The sequence below is a fragment of the Balaenoptera physalus genome (genome assembly GCF_965194825.1).
Source record: "Balaenoptera physalus genome assembly, chromosome: 13".
In the NCBI taxonomy this organism is placed as follows: Eukaryota; Metazoa; Chordata; class Mammalia; order Artiodactyla; family Balaenopteridae; genus Balaenoptera; species Balaenoptera physalus.
Genome location: NC_138892.1, coordinates 70,130,566 through 70,157,617, shown reverse-complemented (window position 1 = coordinate 70,157,617; position 27,052 = coordinate 70,130,566). Strand labels below are relative to the sequence as shown.

Here is a 27,052-nt window from a genome sequence, read left to right as displayed (position 1 = left end):
CTCAACAAGCCCTTTTGGTGATTATAACGCATGCTAAAATCTGAGAATCTCTTCTCTACAAGACTGACAGCCAAAGGAAGGAACTCCCTGTAAGTTTGCAGGTTCCCTACCTTGGGCAGTGAAGTCCAGCTGTTTTAGATTACAAGGTATTCTCTTCACTTCCCCAAGCACAGCAAACATATTCTACTTCTCTCCAAATACTTAATTTTAATTAAGATAACTCTCAAAATATGAAATCAAGATTCATCCCCATAAGACTTACTTAAATGCAAAGTAACTGCCTCAACTTTATACATTTGTGACTACGTTAACTATAAACATCTGTGTTAACGACACTTTCATCAATAAGGTTAATTTAAAAAAAAAAAAATAAGGTTAATTTTTACAACCAGTGTATTTTGAAAGACTTTCTCTTCCATTAATAAAAAGGACCCATATATTGTTTCCAATAACCCTCTGGACAAGGCTATTTAGTTTATTTGAAATTATTCAGCTTTCACGCAACTTTAACTAAGTTTATCTAAGAAAATAATAATGATGTATTAAATTACCTGTGTATATAACTTTTCTTTCCTGGCATTCAAGAAGAGATCTTTTCCTGTGCTTGTGTGCTTTTTCCCGAAATCTTACTGTTATCACTACATTTGGATTATCAGCACTATAATTCGGTTCAGGAAAAGATTTGGTTTCCACAAGATTTCCAAACTTTTTGTTGATAAAATGGTGGACAGCCTTTCTGTGATCTTTGTTTATATCAGGTTTAAAGGTAAATTTGGAATTTTCTTTCTTTGCATCCAAATATTTAAAAAAGTCAAATGCTTCTTCTTCAGATACCAAGTGACAGAGTTCTTTATACTCAAGATTTGGTTTTACAACAATTTCACTGTTTTTTCCTACAGTTATTAAAAAAGGAAATTTCTGCCTAATAGCACTATGCAAAATAGCCCTCTGGTTTTTGTCAAGGATTCTGCCTAATGAGAATTCAGGAGATGGTACAATTAGCTCAGTTTTAGAATTCCACTTCTCTTTTACATCACAGGCAAACTGATTCAGTAAGTCATTAGTTTTTTCATCTAACAAGGATCCTAATACATCAATGTTTTCTTCTTCACCTTTGGAAGTTCCATCTTCGATAGTATCTTCCTTTTCTGAACCAGACTCATAATTTTGGTCATCACCAGAGCACCCGGCCAAAGTATTGACTTCTTGATTGCTTCTCTCTTCAAAGGATAAATTTTGAGGATCTAGTTTTGTTTTTTTAGCCAAATTATTTGGCCCAGGTAGTATTTTATTAACCTTGTAAACAGGTTCATCACTGGCTTTATTAACTAACTGTCCCTGTTCATCAATCTCAATAACAACAAAGTCACTTGGTGAGCTTTTTATGGTGCCATGAAATCCAACGTGATCCGTAATGAAACACAAAGAACTAAACCTGATTCTAAAATCTGTATCCTCTTCCATTCTTAAATAACAATGCCTATAAAAGAAACAAAGAGGTGGTCAATTACCAGAAAGAAAAATTCTGGATAACAAAAAAAGAAATAGGTTTGAAGGATTTATTTAATTCTCCTTCTCCCCCTCCCTTCCAATCCTGAGTCCCCTTAAAAGACATTACTAATCTATTTCTATATATCATGTGTATTTTGACTCTCTTATACTGAGATATCTGGGTGATTTGCAACTTGACTCTTCACCTACTCCAGGCTTCCATCTATTAAAATTCCAGGATTAAAGTGGGTTAAGTTTCAAGTTCACTTTTAAAATACCATCTGTAGGCCTACAAAGAAGAGACTAGAACATACGCCTGTTTACAATGATTTGTCTGAACTCCATCCCTGAAAACTAAGATCTCCAGCTAATTCCAGAGAATCTGTAGCTAGATATTTATATATGAAGAGATAGGGATGGAAGAAGGGATGAGGAGAAGACAGGAAGAAATAGTCCAAATTGATAGATAAATGAAGTTCTAAAACCAACTTGCAATGTGATTAGGTTTCTAGGTAGGCTTAAATTAACCCTGGACTTTAAACCTTCTTGAAAGCCAGATATAAACTTTTACAGATACCAACTTTTGCGGCTGACCCAGAGGAAAATTCCAACCATCTCTCTCTGGCATCAGAGAGAAAAAAACCTTTACAAACCTTCTTGATGCCAACTTCACTCATTCTTCACACAACCCATGGCTACCAGATGGAGATTCAGGAAAAATAAAATGCTCAGGGGACCAGTACTACTCCGTTCTTTGTGTTAACCACACTCTCCAGGAAATTCATCATCATCTGGACCTTCACCCCATTTCTACAGTGTATTCTACTAATCTGAACCAATTTAGAAAACCACCTCCACACCATCCTTTCTATTATGTCATGCAGAAATCACAGCGAATTCTCTATATCCTAAATTCCTAGGGAATATATAGGATATATTTATTTTCCCTCATTCCTTTATTTCCTGCACAGTCTACCCAGTTTCTTGCCCTAATGAAACCTGGCTATTTTCCCCAAGCTGCTTCTTCTGTAGTCCTCTCATGTGAAGGCTATTTTTCCTTTCATACCCACCTTGGGATCTGGAGGTTGTAAATATTTTCTATGTTTGCCACTGCTACTTCCAAACCATTTCTTCCTCCTCTACCTCCCAAAATCCCATTTCCTTTGAAGCTCCTGCCATCAGGATGTACTATTTGCTGCCATACTCTCTCTGGTCCCAGGACAATTCTTCTTCATTCACTGATGACTTTAATACCTGGCTTAAAATCTACTATCCAGCATGACCTCCATGACCATCCATATGGACCATCCATTTAACATCACAGGCCCTCAGTTCCTCAATCTCAACCTCACACCACTTCCACTTCATCTCGGTCATAGCTTTGACTTTCTCATCACCAAAAGTTGCATCACCTTTAAGCATCCGGCTCTCTGATTATTCCTACTGTCCTCTCGTCACCTCTACTTTAGGACTTCCATTCCAGAAATTCTTATACACTGTGAAGGTCTCTAATCTCTGCTTCTATTACTAGTCCACTATAGTCCATTCTCCACAGAGTAGCCAGAATAATGATTTAAAAGGTAAATTAGGGGCTTCCCTGGTGGCGCAGTGGTTGAGAGTCTGCCTGCCAATGCAGGGGACACGGGTTCGAGCCCTGGTCTGGGAAGATCCCACATGCCGTGGAGCAACTGAGCGCGTGCGCCACAACTACCGAACCTGCGCGTCTGGAGCCTGTGCTCCACAACAAGAGAGGCCGCGACAGTGAGAGGCCCGCGCACCGCGATGAAGAGTGGCCCCCGCTCGCCACAACTAGAGAAAGCCCTCGCACAGAAACGAAGACCCAACGCAGCCAAAAATAAATAAATAAATAAATAAATAAATATATATATATATTTTTAAAGGTAAATTAAATCATATCACAACCCTTTTTTAAACCCTCTAATCACTTTTATAACAAAATCCAAATTACTTACCCTGGCTTCCAAAGACTTCTAAGATCCTGGACTCTGTCTATTCTCCAAATTTATCTTGTACCTTTTTCCCATTATCCACTGTACTCCAGCTTCACTGGCCTTCTTCAGTTCCTTTGTGCCAACTGTTCCTGTTGATTAAAACAGTACTTCCTCAGTAACATCCTCAAAGAGGTCTTCCTTGACCAATAATCCAGAGGAACCAGCAAGCCACTATTTTTCACAAAATCTTATTTAATTTTCTGCATAGTATTTCTGTCTAATAGTTTTCTTCACTATTTATTGTATAACTCCCCCAACTAGAATGTTTGCTCCATGAGAACAAGAACCCTGTCAGCCTTATTCACTGATTATCTCACAATTAGAACAGTGTCAAGCACATAGTAGGCACATAATCAATACTGATTGTTGAATCAACGAAACAGCTAGTACAAATAAAGAGCTGTAAGAGTGAAAAGGAAGAAAGAAGGAATCACTTTTGCCTAGAATAATCAGTAAAGGCATAATACAAGAAGTAGCCAAGTCTTCAAAACAGTTCAGGAGACAGAAATGAGGCAAAGACCTATCATAAGTGATGCACAAACAACATATGCAATGTGTTAGAGAAAACTGAAGAGCCCAGATACAGAGCAGTAGGAGAAAGTGTTTTCTAGCACAGTTCTGGAAAATACAGCTGGATTAGTGCCGAACAAGGTAAGATACTGAACACCTTGTCAGGGACTTAGAATCCACTGAGTGGTCAATGGATGGCCACTGGAGGTGTTTGAATAGGAAAATGACACAATCCAAAAAGATGTTTTAGTAAGATGACTGATAGCACTGAGCAACATGAATCTGATGAAGAGTTAGAAGAGTTGGAAAGCAATGAGACGTGATCAAGAGCTCAGCTGCTGGATTGGCCTTGGAAAGAATAATGACCTACTCTTTACCCAGTAAAGGAAGAAGATATGAAGACATTCTAAGCCTTTACCCAGTAAAAGGAAGAAGATATGAAGACATTCTAAGCTAGTGGCACAGAGAGAACAACTTGAGGAGAATACAATGATGAGGGAATTATTACAACCAAGCATCTCAGTAAGAGTGGAACCGTGCTGTAAGGCCGCCAAGGAACCCACGTGGAGTTAAGCACACACGTGCAGTGTTCCCAGGCAACAGATGCGTTGAAGAGCTTGCGGGGCGGAGAGAGAGAGGGTAGTCTGGCTGACCCGAGGCTGGGGAAGTGCTGGCTAAGGGCAGAGTCCGGGAGGGTGTTAAAAAAAAGGAGGCCAGCAGCGCCTCCAGTTCCTTCCACTGCCGTTGCTCCGCCTAACTCACTCCTACTTCCTACTTCGGCCACCAACCAGGAGGACTAACGCCCCCTGCTGCGTAGCCTTCAGGCGCATTCAAAAGTACCCCGGACACAGCCAGCAGCTCCAATGGCTACTTCTCCTCCCCCAGCCACGCCTACACCAAGGCGCGATACTAGCTCAGGTCGCCCTCCTCTTGGGGACAAAGGGTCAAGGTCCCAATGCCTATCTTGTCATCGCCCCATACACAAGCCCCACTTGGCGCAAGAAACTCAACCCGGTCTACCTCACGTCCAGGTGAAGGCATTCCTCTGCACTACGCTGTGCGCATGACCGGAAGCCTTAAAATATTTAGCCTCCGACACTGACTATTTAAAGGGCCAGGCTCCCACTTAAAGAAGAGCCTTAAAAGAGACCTGGAATTTCTCACGCTGTGGAGCCGCCTGTAGGCACAAAGAGGAAGAGGGCGGGACGGGGGTGGGGACGGGGCGGGACGGGGGTGGGGACGGGGCGGGCCTGGTCGGGGCCTGACGGGTTGGGCCTGCCCCAGCTGTTCCTAGGGCCCGGGTTCCTCGACCACTGGCTCAGCCCCGCGGCGCCCCGCCCGCCCCCCGCTCCCCGCGCCTGGGCAGGTAAGGGATTCCGGCCGTGCGCGCCACCTTCTCCGCGAGGTGTCCGAGGTCCGCGTCCTGGCCTCGGCTTCTCTGCCCCAGGGTTGTGGAGGGACGGTTCGGAAGGAAAATCGCCTTATCTTCAGCCCAAGTGAGAAAAGGTAGAGAGGAAGTAGGTTGCGTGGGCAGCAATTGCTCCAGGATGAGGACGTGGGTGGGTCCCTGGGGATCAGAAAGTTAGTGGGACCTGTGGAGGACCGTGGGGCGAGAAGAGACGTCACCTGGTGGCTCCGTCAGACAGCGCCTGGGATTTCTCGACTCCCGGGCGGTGTGTTCCGAGAACCCGTTTACGAAATGAAATATCTTTTCCTGAGAACCAGGAAGTAAGACCAGCACCCGGCGGAGATGCTCGCCGCTTGGAAAGCATTCCGAACCCACCCCCCCCCCCCCCAAGATTCTAATTAGCTTGTCAGGCTTCCAGGAACTTAGAAAGTGGAGCGGGGTTGTCAGTATCTTATCAGATGGGAAAAGTGTACAGACAGCCTGGAAACAAGAGGGGGAACGAAAGGATGAAAAGCAGACCTCAGAAAGCATTTTAGCCATTTAGAATGGGAACAGATGGCTCTCTTAGTGCCTCAAAAACGTGTCTGCCCGAGGAGCCCTAAGCGGAGAATATTCAGAATTGCCCTTTCGCTTCCTGGGGGTAATCCTTGAAGAGATCTGTCAGAAAGTTCAGATTTCCTTAATTCTTCTGTTTGCACACTAAACATTCATTTGAAGTTTGCTTCCGACCTGTCCAAACAGAGCTCCTGAGCTTCCAGGCTAAACTCGCTCCTGCCACAGGTTTCTCCACCTCAGTAAAGGTGCCATCTTCTCACCCTTCACATCAGCACACAGGATCCTGTGTGCTTTACCTCAGAAAATATCCATCATCCTAGGACTTCTACCTTCTTTGCTACCTCTCCGATCCAAGCCTCCAGCACCTCCCACCTGGATTATTGATGTACTGACCTAATTGGTCTCTTCCTGCTTCTCTGCCCATACTTTAATATCCTTTATTCTCAGCAGCAGTCCCCGGTGTCCTTTTAAGACATGAGTATGGTGTGTGCCTCTCCTCTTCTCAAAACCTCCACTGTCTTTTCATCTCCCTCAGAAGATAAAGTCAATCCAAAGGCTCTAGGGCCCGAGGGGACCTGGCCTCATTACCTCTCTCATCTATTCTACTTTCCTGCTCCCTCTTCTCCAGTCTTACTGTCTCCTTGCTGTTTTTCAGTGGACCCACTCCAGACCCTTGCATTTACGATTTCTTTTGCCCAGAAACCTTTCCCACAGATATCCCAGTGGCTAGCTTTCTCATTCCTTCGAAACTTTAATCAAACGGCACCTTCTTATTGAGGGCTACTTTGACTACCCTATTTAAAATTAAAACCCTTTCTCAGTTTATTTTTTTCCATTCCACTTGGCACCATCTAATGTACTATAAAGCAAATGCTTAGTACCTGTCTTTCTCTATTAGAATATAAGCTCCATGAATTCAGTTTTTTTTTTTTCTTACTTATGCTTTATCTCCAGGGACCTGGATCAATATCCAGCACAAAATACTCAGTAAATATTTGATGAAAGTATAATATTTTGGCTTTTAAAAAATATATCCAAAATGTTTAAATACTTGTCATTGAGATAAATCAATGTTTGAGAATGGTATGTGATGTTTAATTTATGGAATACCAGCACATATCCTGTTTAAGAAGGGCAGCCCTATATAATTTATTAGGTCTAGAAGGTATCATGAGCTTTTGTTCATAATGATGATATTGAGTTGTCCAGAAATATCTAGAATATTTTGCTTAAGAAAGCATGCGTAGATGATGTATTTTAGGAAGGTTATAAGCATTTTAAAGATACTATGCTTGATAAAATAACACCGTGAAAAGCTTAGTTATGTTCTCAGACCTCTTAGTTCTACTCTTTCAGTCACTGCTATTCTGAAAATTGAGCTTAAATACAATTCTGCACATTTCTTTTTTTTTTAAATGTGACATAAGAATAACTTCTGCCATACAATAGTCATTGCTACATTTTCTTTGATCACTTATTATTGATAGGATTAGGCGTTTGTTAATTTTAAGTCTACAGCAACTCTTAGTTAAGACCATTTCTGTTTTTCAGATGAAGAAACCAAAGTGCAGAGAAACTGAGTTATTGACCCTGGTCACAGTTGGCTTGTGGAAGAGCTACATTAGAACCCAGGCCCAGGCAACCTCAAAGTGCATCTTCCATCCACACCTCTACACTCTCTTCTTCTGATCAGACTGTTAGTGAAGCACAATCTTAAAACTTTATTAATGCATTTCATAAGAATTTTTTGAATTTCTATTTTGAACTGTACTTTGAGAACGTACATGCAGGTGGGAAGGCACTGGGTTCCACAAGCAGATACTCGTTTTAGTATTATTTCTCAATGATCACGTTACCTCGTTTTCTTGGCTGAGTTGTCTAGTGTGAAAATATGAATGGTTTTTCTTTACCATGAGAACTAATGGTATGAGAAAATAGTCATGAATTTATTTATTTATTTATTTGTAAGCAGTAATCCTGTTCCACTTCTATTAATCCTAAGTGTACTAAAGTAAAATCTTGAATACTTTGAAAGAGGTGACACTTTTTAATTTTTTCTGCACAAATCATTTATTTTCATTATAGAAAATGCAGAAATGTAAATGAAAACAAAACCACCATATAAATCACCATCAAGAGATAACCACGGTTAAAATTTTGCTGTATGCTCTTCCAAATACGTGTTGGTGGTGATATATGGATGTATGTTTTAAGTAACATTTTAAATTTTGAAGTTTAGAACTTCCGGACTTAAATATATGGAGGAGTTGTTAGAAGGCCTTCCTTTTCTGTCATCCCTACGCTATCACCTTTGTTAGAAATCTGGATGCAGGAGAGTTACAGAATTTATCCCTGGTCTTCAGATAGACTGCTCTTATTCTCAATTCTTTGTATTTTAGCTCTAGCTTTTAGGATTACTAAGCAGTTCTACCTTTACTAGCTTTGTCAATCACATTGTACTTCTTAACAATGGAGAGAAATATAAGTAAATAAGAAAAAGTAGTGTGAATGTAGCAACTGTAAAATCTATAGGCAGATGTGATTTCTTAATTTAAAAAATCAGCCTTCTGTCATTCAGCACAAATATTCTGAGTAGCTGCTAAAGCTGAATTTGGTTGGGTCCCTGCCCAGGAGAGCACACCATCTAGGAGAGAAGGCAGACCAATAAATAATAAAATATGATAATTGTTATAATAGAAGAATAACCAGGTGACAGTTTGGAGCAAAAGAGATGACTATCAGGAAAAGCCAATAGTGCCTTTTGTGTTGAGCTTGAAGGAATAGTAAGCATTTACCAGGTGGCCCTCAAGGTGCTTGAGCGATTCTTAACCTAGCCCTGGATGACCTCACCTCCTGCTTCACAGAGAAAATAACATTATATAGGAATTCTCCCTCTTGCTTCAAATATTTCTGTATCCAAATCTCTGCTTCCCTCCTGTTAGATTCAGAAGAAGAGGTTTTCTTCTATTCAAGGTTGACCCCTTCACCTCTGTTTACTATCCGTTTCATATCTTCAACCAAGTTTTGTCTTAAAACAAACCTTAAACCAGCAGTTCTCAGAGGGTGGTTGGGGTCTCTGAGTCTCTTTCAAGAGGTTCGTAAGGTCGAAATCAGGTATGGGTAAAAGATTCATTCAGAGTGCAATGGATTTTAATGTGACAAAGTTCACTGATATGGTTTCAGATTCTGCACTGCAGCTAACTTTCAGGAAATTGTCACTTATCAAGTTTTAGTATAGCGTCAAAGAAAAATGCTACTTTGTGAAATGGCTGTTAAAATACTGCTCCCTTTCTGACTATATGTCTGTGTGAACCTGGATTTTCTTCATATACATTAACCAAAATGTTATGTTGCCACAGATTGAATGCAGAAGCAGATATTAGAATTCAGCTGTCTTCTATTAAGCTAAAAATTGAAGAGATTTGCAAAACTGTAAAAAAATTTCACTCATATTTTGGGGGGAAATAGAGTTTTTATTAAAATATATTATGTATGCTAACATGTAGTACATTTACTATTATTTTAAATGAATTAATGAATAAGTAATTTTTCAATTTCTCAGTGTCAGTTTCTAATATGGTAAATATTGGTAATATAACCAACATAAACAAAAGCTCTTTGGAGTCCCCAGCAATTTTTAAGAGTGCAAAGTGTACGTAGTTTGAGAGCTGCTCCTTTTCTTTCTTTCTTTTTTTTCTTCCTTTCTTCCTTTCTCCTTCCCTTCATAGCCAGGCTTCCTGGAAAATGCATTTGTACCATGTACTCATCGCTCCACTAAAACTGTTCTTAAGTCACCCAAAGACCTTCTGGTTACCCATCAGTATTTATTCGACCTCTTTGCGTCTTTTATACCAACCTATGGCCAATTCTAGAAATCTCTGGTATTCTACTGTCCTGGTTCTCTTCTTACCTCCACGACTCATCAGTACTTTTAAAAGTTTCTTTTTTTCCCTTCGTTCCTTCACATTATATATATTCCTAATAGGCAGGCTCATATTTCTTGTTGTTTCAACCAACTATTCATGTATGAATATATGAATATTCTTTACCTGAACCTGTCTCCTAAGCTCCAGACCATATATTTAGCTACTTAGTGCCAACTCCCCTAGGTGGTGCCAGAGGTAGATATTTCACATTTAACATGTCCAGGACTGAACACATTATTTCCTCTATCATCTACATAATTACCCAAGCTGAAAAAGCCAGGAATCAGCTTCTTTGTTTCCCTCAGTCTCCTTTCCCTCTAATATCCTGAAATTACTTTGATTTGGCCTCCTAAACCTTTGGAGTTTTTTCTTCCCCATTACCCAACTGTATACTTCTTTCTTCAGGCTTTCATTTCTAGATTATTGTAAAATTTTCAAACTGTTCTCTTTGCCTTAATACACATTCCTTCAGTGTTTCATCCAGAGGAATCCACTTAGCCACATAAGATCACATACCACATTTCCTTAAAATCCTGCATTGGCTCCCCTGTAACTTTTAGTATAAAGTTTAAACCCCTTGTCATAGAATATGAGGCACGTGATGACTTGGTCCTGCCTACCTCTCCAATCTTTTTTTTTTTAAATTTTATAGCTACTTTATTTATTTATTTATTTATTTTTGGCTGTGTTGAGTCTTCGGTTCGTGCGAGGGCTTTCTCTAGTTGCGGCAAGTGGGGGCCACTCTTCATCGCGGTGCGCGGGCCTTTCACTATCGCGGCCCCTCCCGTTGCGGGGCACAGGCTCCAGATGCGCAGGCTCAGTAGTTGTGGCTCACGGGCCCAGCTGCTCCGTGGCATGTGGGATCTTCCCAGACCAGGGCTCAAACCCGTGTCGCCTGCATTAGCAGGCAGATTCTCAACCACTGCGCCACCAGGGAAGCCCCTACCTCTCCAATCTTTTAATGACATGCGTCTTGTGGTCCAGCCCTAACAAACTACTTGCCTTAGCCTAACCCATGCTCTCCCATGCTATTCCTGCTGCTTGGAATTTCCTTTTGGGTTTATCCCCATTGCTTTTCACTGATCCTTCCAACCTCTGACCCACCCAGATCTGTCTTGGCATACCTCCTTCAGACTGCCTCCCTTCATGCTCCTTCTCTGGGCCCCGTTAACACTCTGCTCACACTTCTTGTAACATTTATTCTCATTGCAATTGTTTGCACCCCCTGCTAGACTGAGGAGCTTGAAAACAGAGATTTTTCTCTTCTCTGTAGCTCCCATCACTTAGTGCAGAGCCTGACATATATGTTTATTGAGTTTATGAATGAATGAAAGGACTGGTCTTTCTAGAAAAGAGAATGACATGAACAATGCATTGAGTTAGAGAAACAGGGACATACGACATGAATTTTGGAGTCAGATATGGTTCAAGACCTAGCTCTTTCACTTACGACCTTTGTGAAATAGAGATGATAAAATGGCCTTGGTCACTGTGAGGATTAAGTGAAATATATAAACCACCTAGCATGGTACTGGGCAAGAAATTCATTCATTCCTAACCCTTAACAACACCAATATCTACAAAGCGCTAGTAATTAGTTACATATTAGTGAATAAAATGAGCATAGACCCTGAATTCATGGAGATTGTAGTCTAATGGGGGAGACCATTAGTAAACAACTAAACAAATAAATATATGATTACAAATACATTGTACAGTGATAAAAGATAATTAAGTTGAGAGTAGATGAACCTACCTAGCTGTGGTCAGAGAAGGCCAAAGAGAAGAGAATGCTAATATAAGAGGCACAAGACACAGGGAGACTTTTTGCTTCTTACTCTTCTGTAACATCTGAATTTCATACCACATGAATCTATTCTTTATTCCAAAAATTAGTTATATTACACTTTAAAAATAAAAATATGTAGGGGAGCAGGAGAGTAAATGACAGAAGAATATCTAAATCTATTTGTTTTGATTAATTAGAAGCAAAGGTGACCACCTGCTGAGGATGAGGGAGATGGAGATCAAATAAAACTACGTGGGCAGAGCAAAAGGTGTGAAATAGTCACCAAGGAGGATGAGCAAAGACAAGTGAAAGGACTAACAGCAGTGTTGAAGGCCCAATGGAAAAGGGTCCCCTAAATTTGTATTCATACCAGTCTGCTCAGTTACCTAGTTCTCCACAGCTGTATTCAGCAGCGCTGGTGTACAAGTAAAACTGAGATTTATCCCCGGCTACAGCTCTCCAGGGTGGAGTAGCAGAAGAAAAGGGGCACTGAGGAAATAAAAGTTCTGTCTAGAGAGTAGTTAGGTGGTAAACCACAGGGTTTGCCTTAGTAGGGAATGAATTGTGATCAGCAAATCTGATGGACTCAGAAATTATGGCTGCACCAAGGAAGAACATGTTATGTAAAAAGTCAGTGGATAGACCATACCTTTGAATGCTGTACAAATTGTTTCAAGACATTTTTTTTTTACTTCCACCAAAGAGTGTTATATAAATGTTTAATAGTAAATAAATACGGACTGAGAAAAATATTTTAAATTGAAAACTTTTTTCTTAATAGATTTGATTCCTGAATATGTTTACATGAATTTTTCTGAAAAAGTAAACTTTTTGCTCCCTTGTGTAAATTTCACTTGGAAAATGTGAGTGCCAGAAAAAAAATAATCCTGTAGTTTTTTTTATTGATATTTAGAGATGGAGAAAGACGAAAATAGCAACTACCTGGCTTTGGAGTGTTCCTTTATTATGGTGTAATGAGTTCCCAACATTTCATAAGTTAGAGCAAAGTGTGATGTATAAGCTTACAGATGTCATCGCTAAAGCTACTGTAAAATTTTAATGAGAATTTTCCGTATTTTAGGAATAAAAGATGAACAAGCCCATAACAGCATCAACATATGTGCGCTGCCTCAATCTTGGACTAATTAGAAAGCTTTCAGATTTTATTGATCCTCAAGAAGGATGGAAGAAGTTAGCAGTTGCTATTAAAAAACCATCTGGTGATGATAGATACAATCAGTTTCACATAAGGTAACATGTAAAATTCTTTTTAAATTCTTACATCACAATCTAGAATGATCAATAGGTACAAATACTATCTACTGCTGCAGTTCAGAAAATAAACCTCTCTCTAGGGTAGATAATGGTAATAAATCACACACCCCCTTTTTTTTTTTGCAATTTTTGCTTCATTCTCAAGTATATCAGCTACGTCAATATTGTGATATTGCAAATAAGTTTTTGAGGTTAAAATCAAGATTCCAACTTTTACTCTAAATTTCTGTTTGGCAAGCCGAGCCCAGTTCACTCTGCCTCATACCTGTCATTTCCAGATTGAAGTAACATAAGAATATTTTAAGAATCTCTAGTAAAATTCTGGAGCCTAAAAGTGTGTGAGTCTCTAATTCACTTTAAGAGTATATTTTAGGAATTCTTCAAATGTGACATTTTAAAGTTGCTTGTACATGTACACATCTATGAATAGACTTCTTAGTTCTTAGCCAGGATTTTTCAACACTATCTTCAGATAATTTCCATCTTTCTATTTGTCTCTGCTTGATTAAGTGTAAGATATAAGTACACATTTTACTTTTGTCAGTTATTTCAGCCCAAACCTATGTCAAAATCTGTCTTTGGAAACAAGTGGAAAAGAAATTTATTTGTGATTTTCAGCATTAACCTGAAAAACCCCTGAAGCCTTAGTTCCCATACTAGTCCTTTCAGGAAACGTTTTCTCACATGAAGGATGAGCATCTTAAATTACTTGGAAGAAGCTTAAGTTTAAACCTTGAAAACCATTTTTATAGACAGTTTGTTGATATTAACTATTTAAAACTTTGAGAGCATAGTCGAGGGAGTGGTAGTGAGGAGAAAAGACTCTTCTTTACAGAATAATGGCAGCAAATAATTATTGAAAGAATGATAGAACTAAAAAGTTACCAATTTACAACTACCAGTGAGTAATTGATTACCGAGGGCTCATCAGCGAGTGCTAAAATCACAAGGCGAAAGGGTGCTGGTGAACAAGATACGCACACGATTTCAAAGTATTATCCACAGCTTATTTATGAATTGCAAAGGGGAAAGGTAGTTTTATAGAGAAAAAATCTGAAGTACACCTCCTTAACCAAGTAATCAAACTGGTGTCGTCAATAATGGTACAAACTGCAATTATGTGCCTCCGGATGTGATGCAGTGCAAAGGACACATTGTCATCTATGTAGTGTTCTTACCAACAGGTTTTCACCTGAATTTAATCGTGAGAGAGTAGTCAGACAAATCTAGACTGTGTGAATTCTGCAAGATATCTGACCTACATTCTGTAAAGTGAGCACACAGACACAGAGATGGAGAGGGTGAGAGCACAAACATGGCAAAATGTTATCCATTGGTCATTTGGTGAATCTAGATGAAGAACAGATGGCTGTTCATGGTATTATTCTTTCAACTTTTCTGTAGGTTTGAAATTTTTTGAAATAAAAAAATTTGGGGAAAAGCCAAGTTGTTCAAGTTTTTAGATGTTACTTTCAAAACTAGTTATTAAAGAAATTTTGAATGAAAAACTGCTCTGTGTTTTTCCCTCAATTTAACTGAAATATAGTTAAGAACTATATTTCTTAACTATAGAAATAAAACTATTTCTTAACTTGGGATAATTCTCCAAGTTTGAGTATATTCTATTTCTTTAAGCAGTCTGGTTTATTAAAAATCATATGGCTAACAGAGTGAGTATGTCATGTAGGGAAGTAATATAGCTTAGTAGGTTGAGAGTATACCCTTCTGTCAAGTGAGATCTGAATTTGAATCTCAGTTTGTATGCAGTTTATTGACAGTGTGGCTGTAGGCTGCTTACTTTACCTCTCACGCTTCCTCTTTGGTAAATTAGTGTGATATTCATAGTGTTTTCGAGAGTTAAATGGGTTCATGTGTGTGCATCCTGTAGCCCACTGTAAGTACACAGTGTCTGTCAACTTATCATCACCTTCAGCATCTTTTTTCCTTCTGCCTATCTTTCCTGTTCTCTGTAATTCTTGCTGATTCTCTTGCTGTATTGTAGGAAGTGCTCGGGGCTAGACGAGGTGGGCTGGGGGGAATAATTCCTATTTACATGTTAACTCTGTTTACATACTAATCTTGTTTCTCTTTTACTTACTTTAAGGAGATTTGAAGCATTACTTCAAACTGGAAAAAGTCCCACTTGTGAATTACTGTTTGACTGGGGCACCACAAATTGCACAGTTGGTGATCTCGTGGATCTTTTGGTCCAAAATGAGTTTTTTGCCCCTGCAAGTCTTTTGCTACCAGGTAAACTGAGCATGTCTAGGGTATCAATAATTAGGGTGGAAAGACAAGTAGCAGAAATAGGAACATTTCTTCTGACTCTTACTTTCTTCTCATAGTAGATGAGCCTTACATTTAAGACTCCTTTTCATTCTTTCAACTCTCCCCAACTCTTTAGCAAGCACCCCAGACACTGCAGACTTGCTGCTAAGGAAATGGAGGCTTCAGGATTGAGTCTGATCCCACCATTAAAGTCAGGTGGTTTTGTGCCAATAAGAAGTTTAGAACGATGAGAAGAAACTCTTGCTTTTTTTCACCCTCAACTTCCACCCTGATGGGACTCTGTGATCGTGAATTCCTTACATTGTGTTCCAGTGGGCTGGTGTCTAGTTGCCTTCCTCATAAGCTATTTTTTCTCCCTTTGATGCCATTTACACCAGTGGTACTCACCCTTCAGAGGGCATAAGAATCGCCTGGAGTTCTTGTTAAACATGTAGCGTTCCAGGCTCTACTCTAGACCTCATTATCAGAATTCTTGAATTAGGTTCAAGGTCTAAGTTTTTAAACAAGTACTTCAGTGCTTCTGTTGCAGGTGGCTTATGAACCACTTTTTGGAAACACTGCCTTACCCATCCTTATCAAAATTTACAAATTCTTACTAGGTAGCTTCTTGTGTAGTGCTGTGAAAATGTGGGGCTAACGTGTAGAAACTGGAATGATGTTAAGTGAACCAAGTTCCTAATTTAACTTTTTCACAAACGCTTTTTCTAATGGAATGACAACTTGTATCTTATTTCATTTGTTAGATGCTGTTCCCAAAACTGTTCATACACTGCCTTCTAAAGTCCCTGTAACAGTTCAGCAGAAACATATGCCCCTCTATGGCAAAGACAGGACATCTGTAATATCTGATGAGAATACTGAACAAAACTATATGCCACCTGACTCCTCATGTCCAGAAAATAGAAGTTTAGAAGTTAGTGACACACGTAAGTAACATTTGCAGTGCTTTCCACTAGTGGGTTTGTTATTAAGACCATCACTGCTTTAAAATCAATCTCTCCTTTTGTTTGTGCACTCTGGCAATAGCTCTTTTGTGGTTGTTTTTTTCCCCTGATTTATTAAGCACCATCTTCATTGTATTAGTCAGTGTTATAAGTGAGTAGAGGTAATAGGACATATGAACAACCACAGAAGCTATGAAAAAAAGAAGTAAATATTTACATAACTTAAAAGGGTCATTTTATAAAGAAAATAACTGACTAGAGTTTTACGTGGAGGACCACCAAACAGTTCTCAAGATAAACCTTAAAATTTGTATTTTAAAAACGGTTTTACTCTCTTCCACTGTACCTAATACAAAATTGTAAATATTTGCATATGTATGAAATATCCAAATTGAAAAAATACTGAAGTTATTAAAACCAGTTTCTTTTTTACTGAAGCCCTTTTTTTCTTATTCTATTGACATTATAGGTTTTCACAGTTTTTCATTTTATGAGTTGAAGGATGTCACAAATAACTTTGATGAACGACCCATTTCTGTCGGTGGTAACAAGATGGGAGAGGGAGGATTTGGAGTTGTGTATAAAGGCTATGTGAACAACAGGACTGTAGCAGTGAAGAAGCTTGCAGCAGTAAGTTATATTTTCAGGAAGACAAAGAATTAGAGGAAGAGTTGCTTCCTAGTGTGTTATATAATAAATTTTAAATTAATCTTTAGGAAGCATATGATTTCAGTGTGTATTTTCTTTAAATAAACATCATTCTAAGCTGGCAGTTCTTAACATTTAAAAATTTGTTGAAAGCTATGGACTCTGTCCCTATAAAAAATGTAGTTATATACACATACATACAATTATACATATAATTTGGGGAGATTCACAAAATAGAGAAGCTGAACTCTACACAGTGCTTCATGCATGATCAATATTAAAATGGTAAGATTCTAAAAAGTTTTATAAAAGTAGCTTCCTTGTATTACTTTTCTCATTTAAAAATAAAGTTTAGAAAATATACAATAAGAGAAAATTTTTCTAATTCTTATCTACGTCCTTTGTTCCCATCTCTATTAGAGTGTTTACCATTTATTTATCGATTTGTTATATTTTAAATCTATTATTATATTCTAAAAATACCAATACAATACATATTTATACAATAAAGATAGTCACCCTTTGTCATATATGTTGCAAATACTTTTGCAGGTCTTGTTTTTCTTTTTCCCTTCAAATTTGCTTATGATTTCTATTACATTGAATTTTTTTTCCAGAATGTTTATGCAGTAAAGTCTCATATTATTTAATTTTGTTGCCATAATGACTCAGTGAGGTTTATGTAGTTACATGGTTTATAAGGTTTTCTTCCTTCCACTCACCAGCCATGAGACCTTGAGCAAATTGCTAATGTTTCTAGTTCTCAGTTGTCCTATAAAATGGGGAGAATGATGCCTTACTATTTTAAAGAGAGCAGAATCAGCCAGATGATCCCGTGTGCCCCTTTTAGCTTTAGGAGACTTGGGGTTATTGTATTGTATTATACTGTATATTATTTTATTTTTTCAGATGGTTGACATTAGTACTGAAGAACTGAAACAGCAGTTTGATCAAGAAATAAAAGTAATGGCAAAGTAAGTTAATCTGGCAGAGTGGTACTGTGGAAAAAGCAGGACAAGGAGTAAGGGACCTGTTTCTTACCCAGAGTGTGCCATGAACTAGTGATATTTTCAAAAATGTAAATTAAAATAGTTTAGAGAACTTGAAAGAACTTTGACTCTACAATTCTGTGACTACATATACTCTTTTGTATGCGTGTAGATTAAACAGCAGTCGTTATTCTAAATCGTGGGAAAATTACATGGAATTTCAACTAACTTCCGTTATTGTGTTTTCTGCTCCCAAAGTCCATGAGAGATAAATTGTCGATATAATATATATGTGCATATATGTGTAAATACATATATGTGGAAATATATATATATATGACAAATAGTCCCTTTGATATAAGTTAACACCATAAGCCAGGGAAGTGTTATATGTAAGAATGTTTAGACGGCATTGACTCAGTATGTTTGAAAATTGTTGGACATTATCAGGAAGAGAAGGAGAAATAAATTAGGAAATTTATTCAATAATTATAGTGATTGATACTTGAGTATGTACAATAGACCAGAAACTGCAATGTATTAACCAACAATTGTTATAACACCCCCCACACCCACACATTTTTTTTCCACTGAGATTTAGAAACATTAAAAACTTTGCCCAAGGCCACATAAACAATAAATACGTGGATTTCAAATCCGGATCTGTCTGACTCCAGAACTTGAGCTTTTGATCTAAATCCTTCATGGGATTTACCAATTTATTCTCATTAAACCCATTGCTGTAAATCAACAATTCTAGTTGCTTAACTTCAAGAAAGAAAGAATAGACTGGAATTAATTCATTCACAGTAAAAATAATGCACACTGAAAAAACTAAAAAGCCTTCTGTTCAGGATTTGTTCTTCGTACCCGTAACCCCTCCTAAAAGTAACTTGTTCAAAATAGATAATCAGGAAAATATTTTTAAATAATAAAAGTCATCTCTTAAATATATCACTCAGAGATAACCACTGCTAGTATTTTGATGTACTTGCTTCATGATGAGTGTGTAGCATTTTTCCCATGTCATTAAAAATAATTTTAAAACATTTAAAATTATTGTATAACATTCTAGCATACATAAGGATTATATTTTATTTAACCATTACCCTTCTAGGTTTGTTTCTAATTTTCAGTATTACATATTAAAGCTCCTTTAAATCTCTTTGTACATAAATCTTTAAATACAAAGTGGCTTATTTCATCTGGAGACAGTCCTAGAAGAAGAATTACTGGTTACAAATGCATGAACTTTTTAAAGACTTTCTAAGTATTTGTCCAAATGGCTTTGTAGATAAGTTATGATAATTTATACTTCTACCACCAATTTATTACAATTTCAGACTTCACTGCTACCTCACCACCATTAAATATTACTGCTATTTTTTGATAAGTACCAATCTCTGGACCTTGCTAGCAGAATAACCTTGGCCAAGTTTCTTACCTGTATATTCATACTTTTTTTTTTGAATTTTATTTTATTTATTTTTTTATACAGCAGTTTCTTATTAGTTATCTATTTTATGCATATTAATGTATATATGTCAATCCGAATCTCCCAATTCATCCCACCACCACTACCCACCCCCCTCCACTTTCCCCGCCTTGGTGTCCATACATTTGTTCTCTACATCTGTGTCTCTATTTCTGCCCTGCAAACCGGTTCATCTGTACCATTTTTCTAGGTTCCACATATATGCGTTAATATACGATACTTGTTTTTCTCTTTCTGACTTACTTCACTCTGTATGACAGTCTCTAGGTCCATCCAGGTCTCAACAAATGACCCAATTTCATTCCTTTTTATGGCTGAGTAATATTCCATTGTATATGTGTACCACACCTTCTTTATGCATTCATCTGTCAATGGGCATTTAGGTTGCTTCCATGACCTGGCTATTGTAAATAGTTCTGCAGTGAACATTGGGGTGCATGTTTCTTTTTGAATTATGGTTTTCTCTGGGTATATGCCCAGTAGTGGGATTGCTATGTCATATGGTAATTATATTTTTAGTTTTTTAAGGAACCTCTATACTGTTCTCCATAGTGGCTGTATCAATTTACATTCCCACCAACAGTGCAAGAGGGTTCCCTTTTCTCCACACCCTCTCCAGCATTTGTTGTTTGTAGATTTTCTAATGATGCCCATTCTAACTGGTGTGAGGTGATACCTCATTGTAGTTTTGATTTGCATTTCTCTAATAATTAGTGATGTTGAGCAGCTTTTCATGTGCTTCTTGGCCATCTGTATGTCTTCTATGGAGAAATGTCTCTTTAGGTCTTCTGCCCATTTTTGGATTAGGTTGTTTGTTTTTTTACTATTGAGCTGCATGAGCTGTTTATATATTTTGGAGATTGATCCTTAGTCGGTTGATTCATTTGCAAATATTTTCTCCCACTCTGAGGGTTGTCTTTTCTTTCGTCTTGTTTGTAGTTTCCTTTGCTTTGCAAAAGCTTTGAAGTTTCATTAGGTCCCATTTGTTTATTTTTGTTTTAATTTCCATTACTCTAGGAGGTGGGTCAAAAAAGATCTTGCTGTGATTTATGTCAGAGTGTTCTTCCTATGTTTTCCTCTAAGAATTTTATAGTGTCCGGTCTTACATTTAGGTCTCTAATCCATTTTGAGTTTATTTTTGTGTATGGTGTTAGGGAGTGTTCTAATTTCATTCTTTTACATGTAGCTGTCCAGTTTTCCCAGCACCACTTATTGAAGAGACTGTCTTTTCTCCATTGTATATCCTTGCCTCCTTTGTCATAGATTAGTTGACCATAGGTGGGTGGGTTTATCTCTGGGCTTTCTATCGTGTTCCATTGATCTATATTTCTGTTTTTGTGCCAGTACCATATTGTCTTGATTACTGTACCTTTGTAGTATAGTATGAAGTCAGGGGGTCTGATTCCCTTTTTTTCCCTCAAGACTGCTTTGACTATTCAGGGTCCTTTGTGTCTCCATACAAATTTTAAGTTTTTTTGTTCTAGTTATGTAAAAAATGCCACTGGTAATTTGACAGGGATTGCATTGAATCTGTAGATTGCTTTGGGTAGTATAGTCATCTTCACAATATTGATTCTTCCAATCCAAGAACATGGTATATCTCTCCATCTGTTTGTGTCGTCTTTGATTTCTGTCATCAGTGTCTTATAGTTTTCTGCATACAGGTGTTTTGTCTCCCTAGGTAGGTTTATTCCTAGTTATTTTATTCTTTTTGTTGCAATGGTAACTGGGAGTGTTTCCTTAATTTCTCTTTCTGATCTTTTGTTGTTAGTGTATAGGAAAGCAAGAGATTACTGTGCATTAATTTTGTATCCTGCAACTTTACCAAATTCATTGATTAGCTCTAGTACTTTTCTGGTGGCATCTTTAGGATTCTCTCTGTATAGTATCATGTCATCTGCAAACAGTGACAGTTTTACTTCTTCTTTTCCAATTTGTATTCCATTTATTTCTTTTTCTTCTCTGATTGCCATGGCTAGGACTTCCAAAACTATGTTGAATAATAGTGGCGAGAATAGACGTCCTTGTCTTCTTCCTGATCTTAGAGGAAATGCTTTCAGTTTTTCACCATTGAGAATGATGTTTGCTGTGGGTTTGTCATATACGGCCTTTATTATGTTGAGGTAGTTTCCCTCTATGCCCACTTTCTGGAGAGTTTTTATCATAAATGGGTGTTGAATTTTTTCAGAAGCTTTTTCTGCATCTATTGAGAGATCATATGGTTTTTCTTCTTCAATTTGTTAATATGGTGTATCACATTGATTGATTTGCATATATTGAAGAATCCTTTATCCCTGGGATAAATCCCACTTGATCATGGTGTATGATCCTTTTAATGTGTTGTTGGATTCTGTTTGCTGATATTTTGTTGAGGATTTTTGCATCTATATTCATCAGTGATATCGGTCTGTAATTTTCTTTTTTTGTAGTATCTTTGTCTGGTTTTGGTATCAGGGTGATGGTGGCCTCATAGAATGAGTTTGGGAGTGTTCCTTCCTCTGCAATTTTTTGGAAGAGTTTGAGAAGGATGGGTATTAGCTCTTCTTTAAATGTTTGATAGAATTCACCTGTGAAACCATCTGGTCCTGGACTTTTGTTTGTTGGAAGATTTTTAATCACAGTTTCAATTTCATTACTTGTGATTGGTCTGTTCATATTTTCTGTTTCCTCCTGGTTCAGTCTTGGAAGGTTATACATTTCTAAGAATTTGTCCATTTCTTCCAGGTTGTCCATTTTATTGGCATAGAGTTGCTTGTAGTAGTCTCTTATGATGCTTTGTATTTCTGTGGTGTCCTTTTCAACTTCTCCTTTTTCATTTCTAATTTTATTGATTTGAGTCCTCTCCCTCTTTTTCTTGGTGAATCTGGCTAAAGGTTTATCAATTTTGTTTATCTTCTCAAAGAACCAGCTTTTAGTTTTATTGATCTTTGCTATTGTTTTCTTTGTTTCTATTTCATTGATTTCTGCTCTGATCTTTATGATTTCTTTCCTTTTACTAACTTTGGGTTTTGTTTGTTCTTCTTTCTCTAGTTCCTTTAGGTGTAAGGTTAGACTGTTTATTTGAGATTTTTCTTGTTTCTTGAGGTAGGCTTGTATTTCTATAAACTTCCCTCTTAGAACTGCTTTTGCTGCATCCCATAGGTTTTGGATCGTCGTGTTTTCATTGTCATTTGTCTCTAGGTATTTTTTGATTTCCTCTTTGATTTCTTCAGTGATTTCTTGGTTATTTAGTAACGTATTGTTTAGCCTCCATGTGTTTGTGTTTTTTACATTTTTTTCCCTGTAATTGATTTCTAATCTAATAGCATTGTGGTTGGAAAAGATGCTTGATATGATTTCAATTTTCTTAAATTTACTAAAGCTTGATTTGTGACCCAAGATGTGATCTATTTTGGAGAATATTCCATGTGCACTTGAGAAGAAAGTATATTCTGCTGTTTTTGGATGGAATGCCCTATAAATGTCAAGTAAATCTATCTGGTCTATTGTGTCATTTAAAGCTTGTGTTTCCTTATTAATTTTCTGTTTGGATGATCTGTCCATTGGTGTATGTGAGATGTTAATGTCCCCCATTATTATTGTGTTACTGTCGATTTCCTCTTTTATAGCTGTTAGCAATTGCCTTATGTACTGAGGTGCTCCTATGTTGGATGCATATATACTTAAAATTGTTATATCTTCTTCTTGGATTGATCCCTTGATCATTATGTGGTGTCCTTCCTTGACTCTTGTAACATTCTTTATTTTAAAGTCTATTTTATCTGATATGAGTATTGCTACACCAGCTTTCTTTTGATTTCCATTTGCATGGAATATCTTCTTCCATCCCCTCACTTTCAGTCTGTATGTGTCCCTAGGTCTGAAGAGGGTCTCTTGTAGACAGCATATATATGGGTCTTGTTTTTGTATCTATTCAGCGAGCCTGTGTCTTTTGGTTGGAGCATTTAATCCATTCACATTTAAGGTAATTATCGATATGTATGTCCCTATTACCATTTTCGTAATTGTTATGGTTTGTTTTTGTAGGCCCTTTTCTTCTCTTGTGTTTCCCACTTAGAGAAGTTCCTTTAGCATTTGTTGTAGAGCTGGTTTGGTGGTGCTGAACTCTCTTAGCTTTTGCTTGTCTGTAAAGCTTTTGATTTCACCGTCGAATCTGAATGAGGTCCTTGCCGGCTGGAGTAATCTTGGTTGTAGATTCTTCCCTTTCATCACTTTCAGTATATCGTGCTACTCCCTTCTGGCTTGTAGAGTTTCTGCTGAGAAGTCAGCTGTTAACCTTATGGGAGTTCCCTTGTATGTTATTTGTCATTTTTCCCTTGTTGCTTTCAATAATTTGTCTTTGTCTTTACTTTTTGTCAATTTGATTGCTATGTGTCTATTGCTATGTGCGTGTTTCTCCTTGGGTTTATCCTGCCTGGAACTCTCTGCGCTTCCTGGACTTGGGTGGCTATTTCCTTTCCCATGTTAGGGAAGTTTTCAACTATAATCTCTTCAAATATTTTCTCGGGTCCTTTCCCTCTCTTTCTTCTCCTTCTGGGACCCCTATAATGCGAAAGTTGTTGCATTTAATGTTGTCCCAAAGGTCTATTAGGCTGTCTTCATTTCTTTTCATTCTTTTTTCTTTAACTGTTCCACGGCAGTGAATTCCACCATTCTGTCTTCCAGGTCACTTATCCATTCTTCTGCCTCAGTTATTCTACTATTGATTCCTTCAAGTGTAGTTTTCATTTCAGTTATTGTATTGTTCATCTCTGTTTGTTTGTTCTTTAATTCTTCTAGGTGTTTGTTCTTTAATTCTTCTAGGTCTTTGTTAAACATTTCTTGCATCTTATCGAATTTGCCTCCATTCTTTTTCCAAGGTCCTGGATCATCTTCAGTATCATTATTCTGAATTTTTTTTCTGGAAGGTTACCTATCTCCACTTCATTTAGTTGTTTTTCTGGGGTTTTATCTTGTTCCTTCATCTGGTACAAAGTTCTCTGCCTTTTGATTTTGTCTGTCTTTCTGTGAATGTGGTTTTCCTTCCACAGGCTTCAGAATTATAGTTCTTCTTGCTTCTGCTATCTGCCCTCTGGTGGATGAAGCTATCTAAGAGGCTTGTGCAAGTTTCCTGATGGGAGGGACTGGTGGTGGGTAGAGCTCAGTAAAACTTTAATCCGCTTGTCTGCTGATGTGTGGGGCTGGATTCCCTCCCTGTTGGTTGTTTGGCCTGCAGCAACCCAGCACTGGAGCCTACGGGGCTCTTTGGTGGGACTAATGGCAGACTCTGGGAGGAGTCATACAAGGATTGTAGGATTATCATACAAGTTTCAAGACACTTATTGAAATCTTGTTTGTGCTATCATTGAAAATTATACAAAACAAAGGTAAACATCAGCCTAGTTCTTAACCAAACTATTACAAGTACCAATGATCTGAAGTATTGAGCTTTTGCTATAAAATCAAAAGCAGTTTTGCTTCTAATGTTGATTAATATTGACTGAAAGGAGAACTGTTTGCAGAAAATTATAAGCAGTTATAATAAACATATATAAAGATGTTAGAAACATATGTATCATATTACAGTGATATATAGCATATAATTATTTCTTGCTCTTTTTTTCTTTTAAAGCTCTAAATTGAATAACTTATAACCTACAGCTAAATATATGTATGTATCATAATAATTTTGAGTGGAAAATTATTTGTCACAGGTGTCAACATGAAAACTTAGTAGAACTACTTGGTTTCTCAAGTGATGGAGATGACCTCTGCTTAGTGTATGTTTACATGCCCAATGGTTCATTGCTAGACAGACTGTCTTGCTTGGTAAGATGTTTGTTCATCACATTGTTAGGCTTTATATTTCTGTGTTGGAATACTAATATTTACTTTGTGACAGGATCATTTAAACTGTATTAATCTTAATATTTTTCTGGGTCTGTGAAAACTATACAGTTGATATGTAAACAACTGGAATTGCCTAGCAGGTGATAATCTAAACTGTAAAAATATCAGTCAAGGCTAGACTTTGAAGATGCTCTTATATATTTTTATTGTTAAATAAGAAATACTAATCCCCATTTGATCTTATTTAGAGATTATTTTTTAACAACTTAAAAAGTGATATTTGTAAATTCTTAGCAATGTAATATAATTGTCAGTAGCTGCTTAGAAAAAATCTTATTATGTATTTGCATAGATTTTTTTTTATCCTCCTCTTTTTTTTTAATTGGTTTGTTTCTTACTTCATAAGGATGATACTCCACCACTCTCTTGGTGCATAAGATGCAAGATTGCTCAGGGTGCAGCTAATGGCCTCAGTTATTTACATGAAAACCATCATATTCATAGAGATATTAAAAGGTAAATGCTACCTTTACAAAGGTTTAGGAAAACTCTCTTAAAGAATAATTTTCTATCACTCTTTCTATTCACTATTCACATGCACATCTTAACCTGGAGCACTCCATGAAAGCTCTCCTCACTAAGGATGTCTGTAATCTGCCTTATTTCAAACCCAGTGACCTATTTCCAGTATTCATCCTAATTTACCTTTTTTAAAAGAATAGTATGTTTTTCTGTTCTTCTTGACCATTTTTGCCATGTCAAGATTATTTTCCTTCTTATTTTCTGAATCACTGCTCTTTTCTGAATCACTTTTATCCTCCATGGGTGCCTTTCATTTGTCTTTCTTGTTATGTATTTATTTAGTTAACAAATATTAGTTGAACACTTACGACATGATAGGTACCGTAGATGGTATAGTTAGCAAAAGTAGCATTTGTAGCATCTGACAGCAATCAAATAATCACAAAATAATAACAACTTTAGTATATAGTCTATAGTATTAGTATAAAGAAGAGTTCCCTGAGGAAATGATATTTAAGCTGAGATCCAAAGAATGAACAGGAAATAAGTAGGCACAATTTGAGGGCAGCCATAGAAAAATGGGGAAAGAGCATTCTAGGAAGAAGGAACCACATATGTGAGACCAGTGTTGAAAGGGAACGTGGGAGCATGATGAATTACAGGAAGTTAAATAAATGACTGAAATGCAGAAATTCAAGGGGTGATAGATGTAAGATAAAATTATGGAAGTAGGCAGAGAGCTAAGCCCTGTAGGACCTAATAGACCAAAATAAGGACATTAATTTTATCACAGGTGTAATCAGATGCCATTGAAAAATTGTAAGTAGGAATGTGGCACCATATTTAAGTTTTGAGAAGATCACTTTGACTTGAGTGTAGAGAACAGTTTGTAAGGAGGGGTAGCTTGGAGCCTATCATAGAAGGCTTGGTGGTAGCAGTTCATATGAAGAGACGTGAACAGATTTGAGAGCTTAAGATGGCAAGACTTGCTGATTCTTGGCTGCAGGGGCGTCAGGGAGAGTGACATATCAGGAGTGACACCACGATTTATGGCTTCCAGAATTGCATTCTGAAATGATTGTGACATGATTCACTTACAGAGAAAGCACTGAAAGAGGACAAGGTTGGGGGTGGAAAATGTGAGTTCTCTTTTGTGCATGTTGTGGTTAGAGGTTCCTTTAAGATACAGAAGTGAGTAGAGATGTTAATCAGTGTGATGTACATGTTGGAGCTGAAAGAAGTCTGAGCTGAAGATATCAATTTGTGTATTACTTGCATATAGGTGTTAATTGAAGAGCTGTCATATGGTTGTCTTCACTTTAAGAGAGAACTAGATTAGGAGAAGTTCCCAAGATTTAGTCCTGAGGAAC

General features: G+C 37.5%; 2 protein-coding genes across 18 annotated transcripts in view; one reads left to right on the top strand and one right to left on the bottom strand.

Annotated features, from left to right (window-relative positions):
* Window positions 1-27,052, bottom strand: part of PUS7L (pseudouridine synthase 7 like) — a 92,147-nt gene that overhangs the window by 37,138 nt on the left and 27,957 nt on the right. For 7 of the 12 annotated variants that reach the window (XR_014252810.1, XR_014252815.1, XR_014252816.1 and 4 more), the window contains 2 exons: window positions 3,465-3,592; window positions 552-1,480 (listed from right to left, as the gene is read on the bottom strand). Coding sequence is in view for 1 of the 12 variants with exons in the window: in XM_082422570.1 (XP_082278696.1) it covers window positions 552-1,464 (913 nt within the window). In the remaining 11 variants the exon portion in view is untranslated. Of the gene's footprint in view, window positions 1-551; window positions 1,481-3,464; window positions 3,593-4,908; window positions 5,165-5,406; window positions 5,522-5,639; window positions 6,326-27,052 lie in introns of those variants that run through there. The other 5 variants (XR_014252811.1, XR_014252812.1, XR_014252813.1 and 2 more) reach the window with 5 other exon arrangements.
* Window positions 5,246-27,052, top strand: part of IRAK4 (interleukin 1 receptor associated kinase 4) — a 28,663-nt gene continuing 6,856 nt past the window's right edge. Inside the window, exons 1-9 of one of the 6 annotated variants that reach the window (XM_082422595.1) lie at window positions 5,277-5,379; window positions 7,528-7,672; window positions 12,773-12,942; window positions 15,071-15,216; window positions 15,999-16,181; window positions 16,669-16,829; window positions 17,757-17,821; window positions 25,025-25,139; window positions 25,567-25,676. In XM_082422595.1, coding sequence (XP_082278721.1) covers window positions 12,782-12,942; window positions 15,071-15,216; window positions 15,999-16,181; window positions 16,669-16,829; window positions 17,757-17,821; window positions 25,025-25,139; window positions 25,567-25,676 — 941 coding nt within the window. In that variant the 5' untranslated portion in view covers window positions 5,277-5,379; window positions 7,528-7,672; window positions 12,773-12,781. Of the gene's footprint in view, window positions 5,380-5,412; window positions 5,520-7,527; window positions 7,673-12,772; window positions 12,943-15,070; window positions 15,217-15,998; window positions 16,182-16,668; window positions 16,830-17,756; window positions 17,822-25,024; window positions 25,140-25,566; window positions 25,677-27,052 lie in introns of those variants that run through there. The other 5 variants (XM_082422596.1, XM_082422594.1, XM_082422597.1 and 2 more) reach the window with 5 other exon arrangements.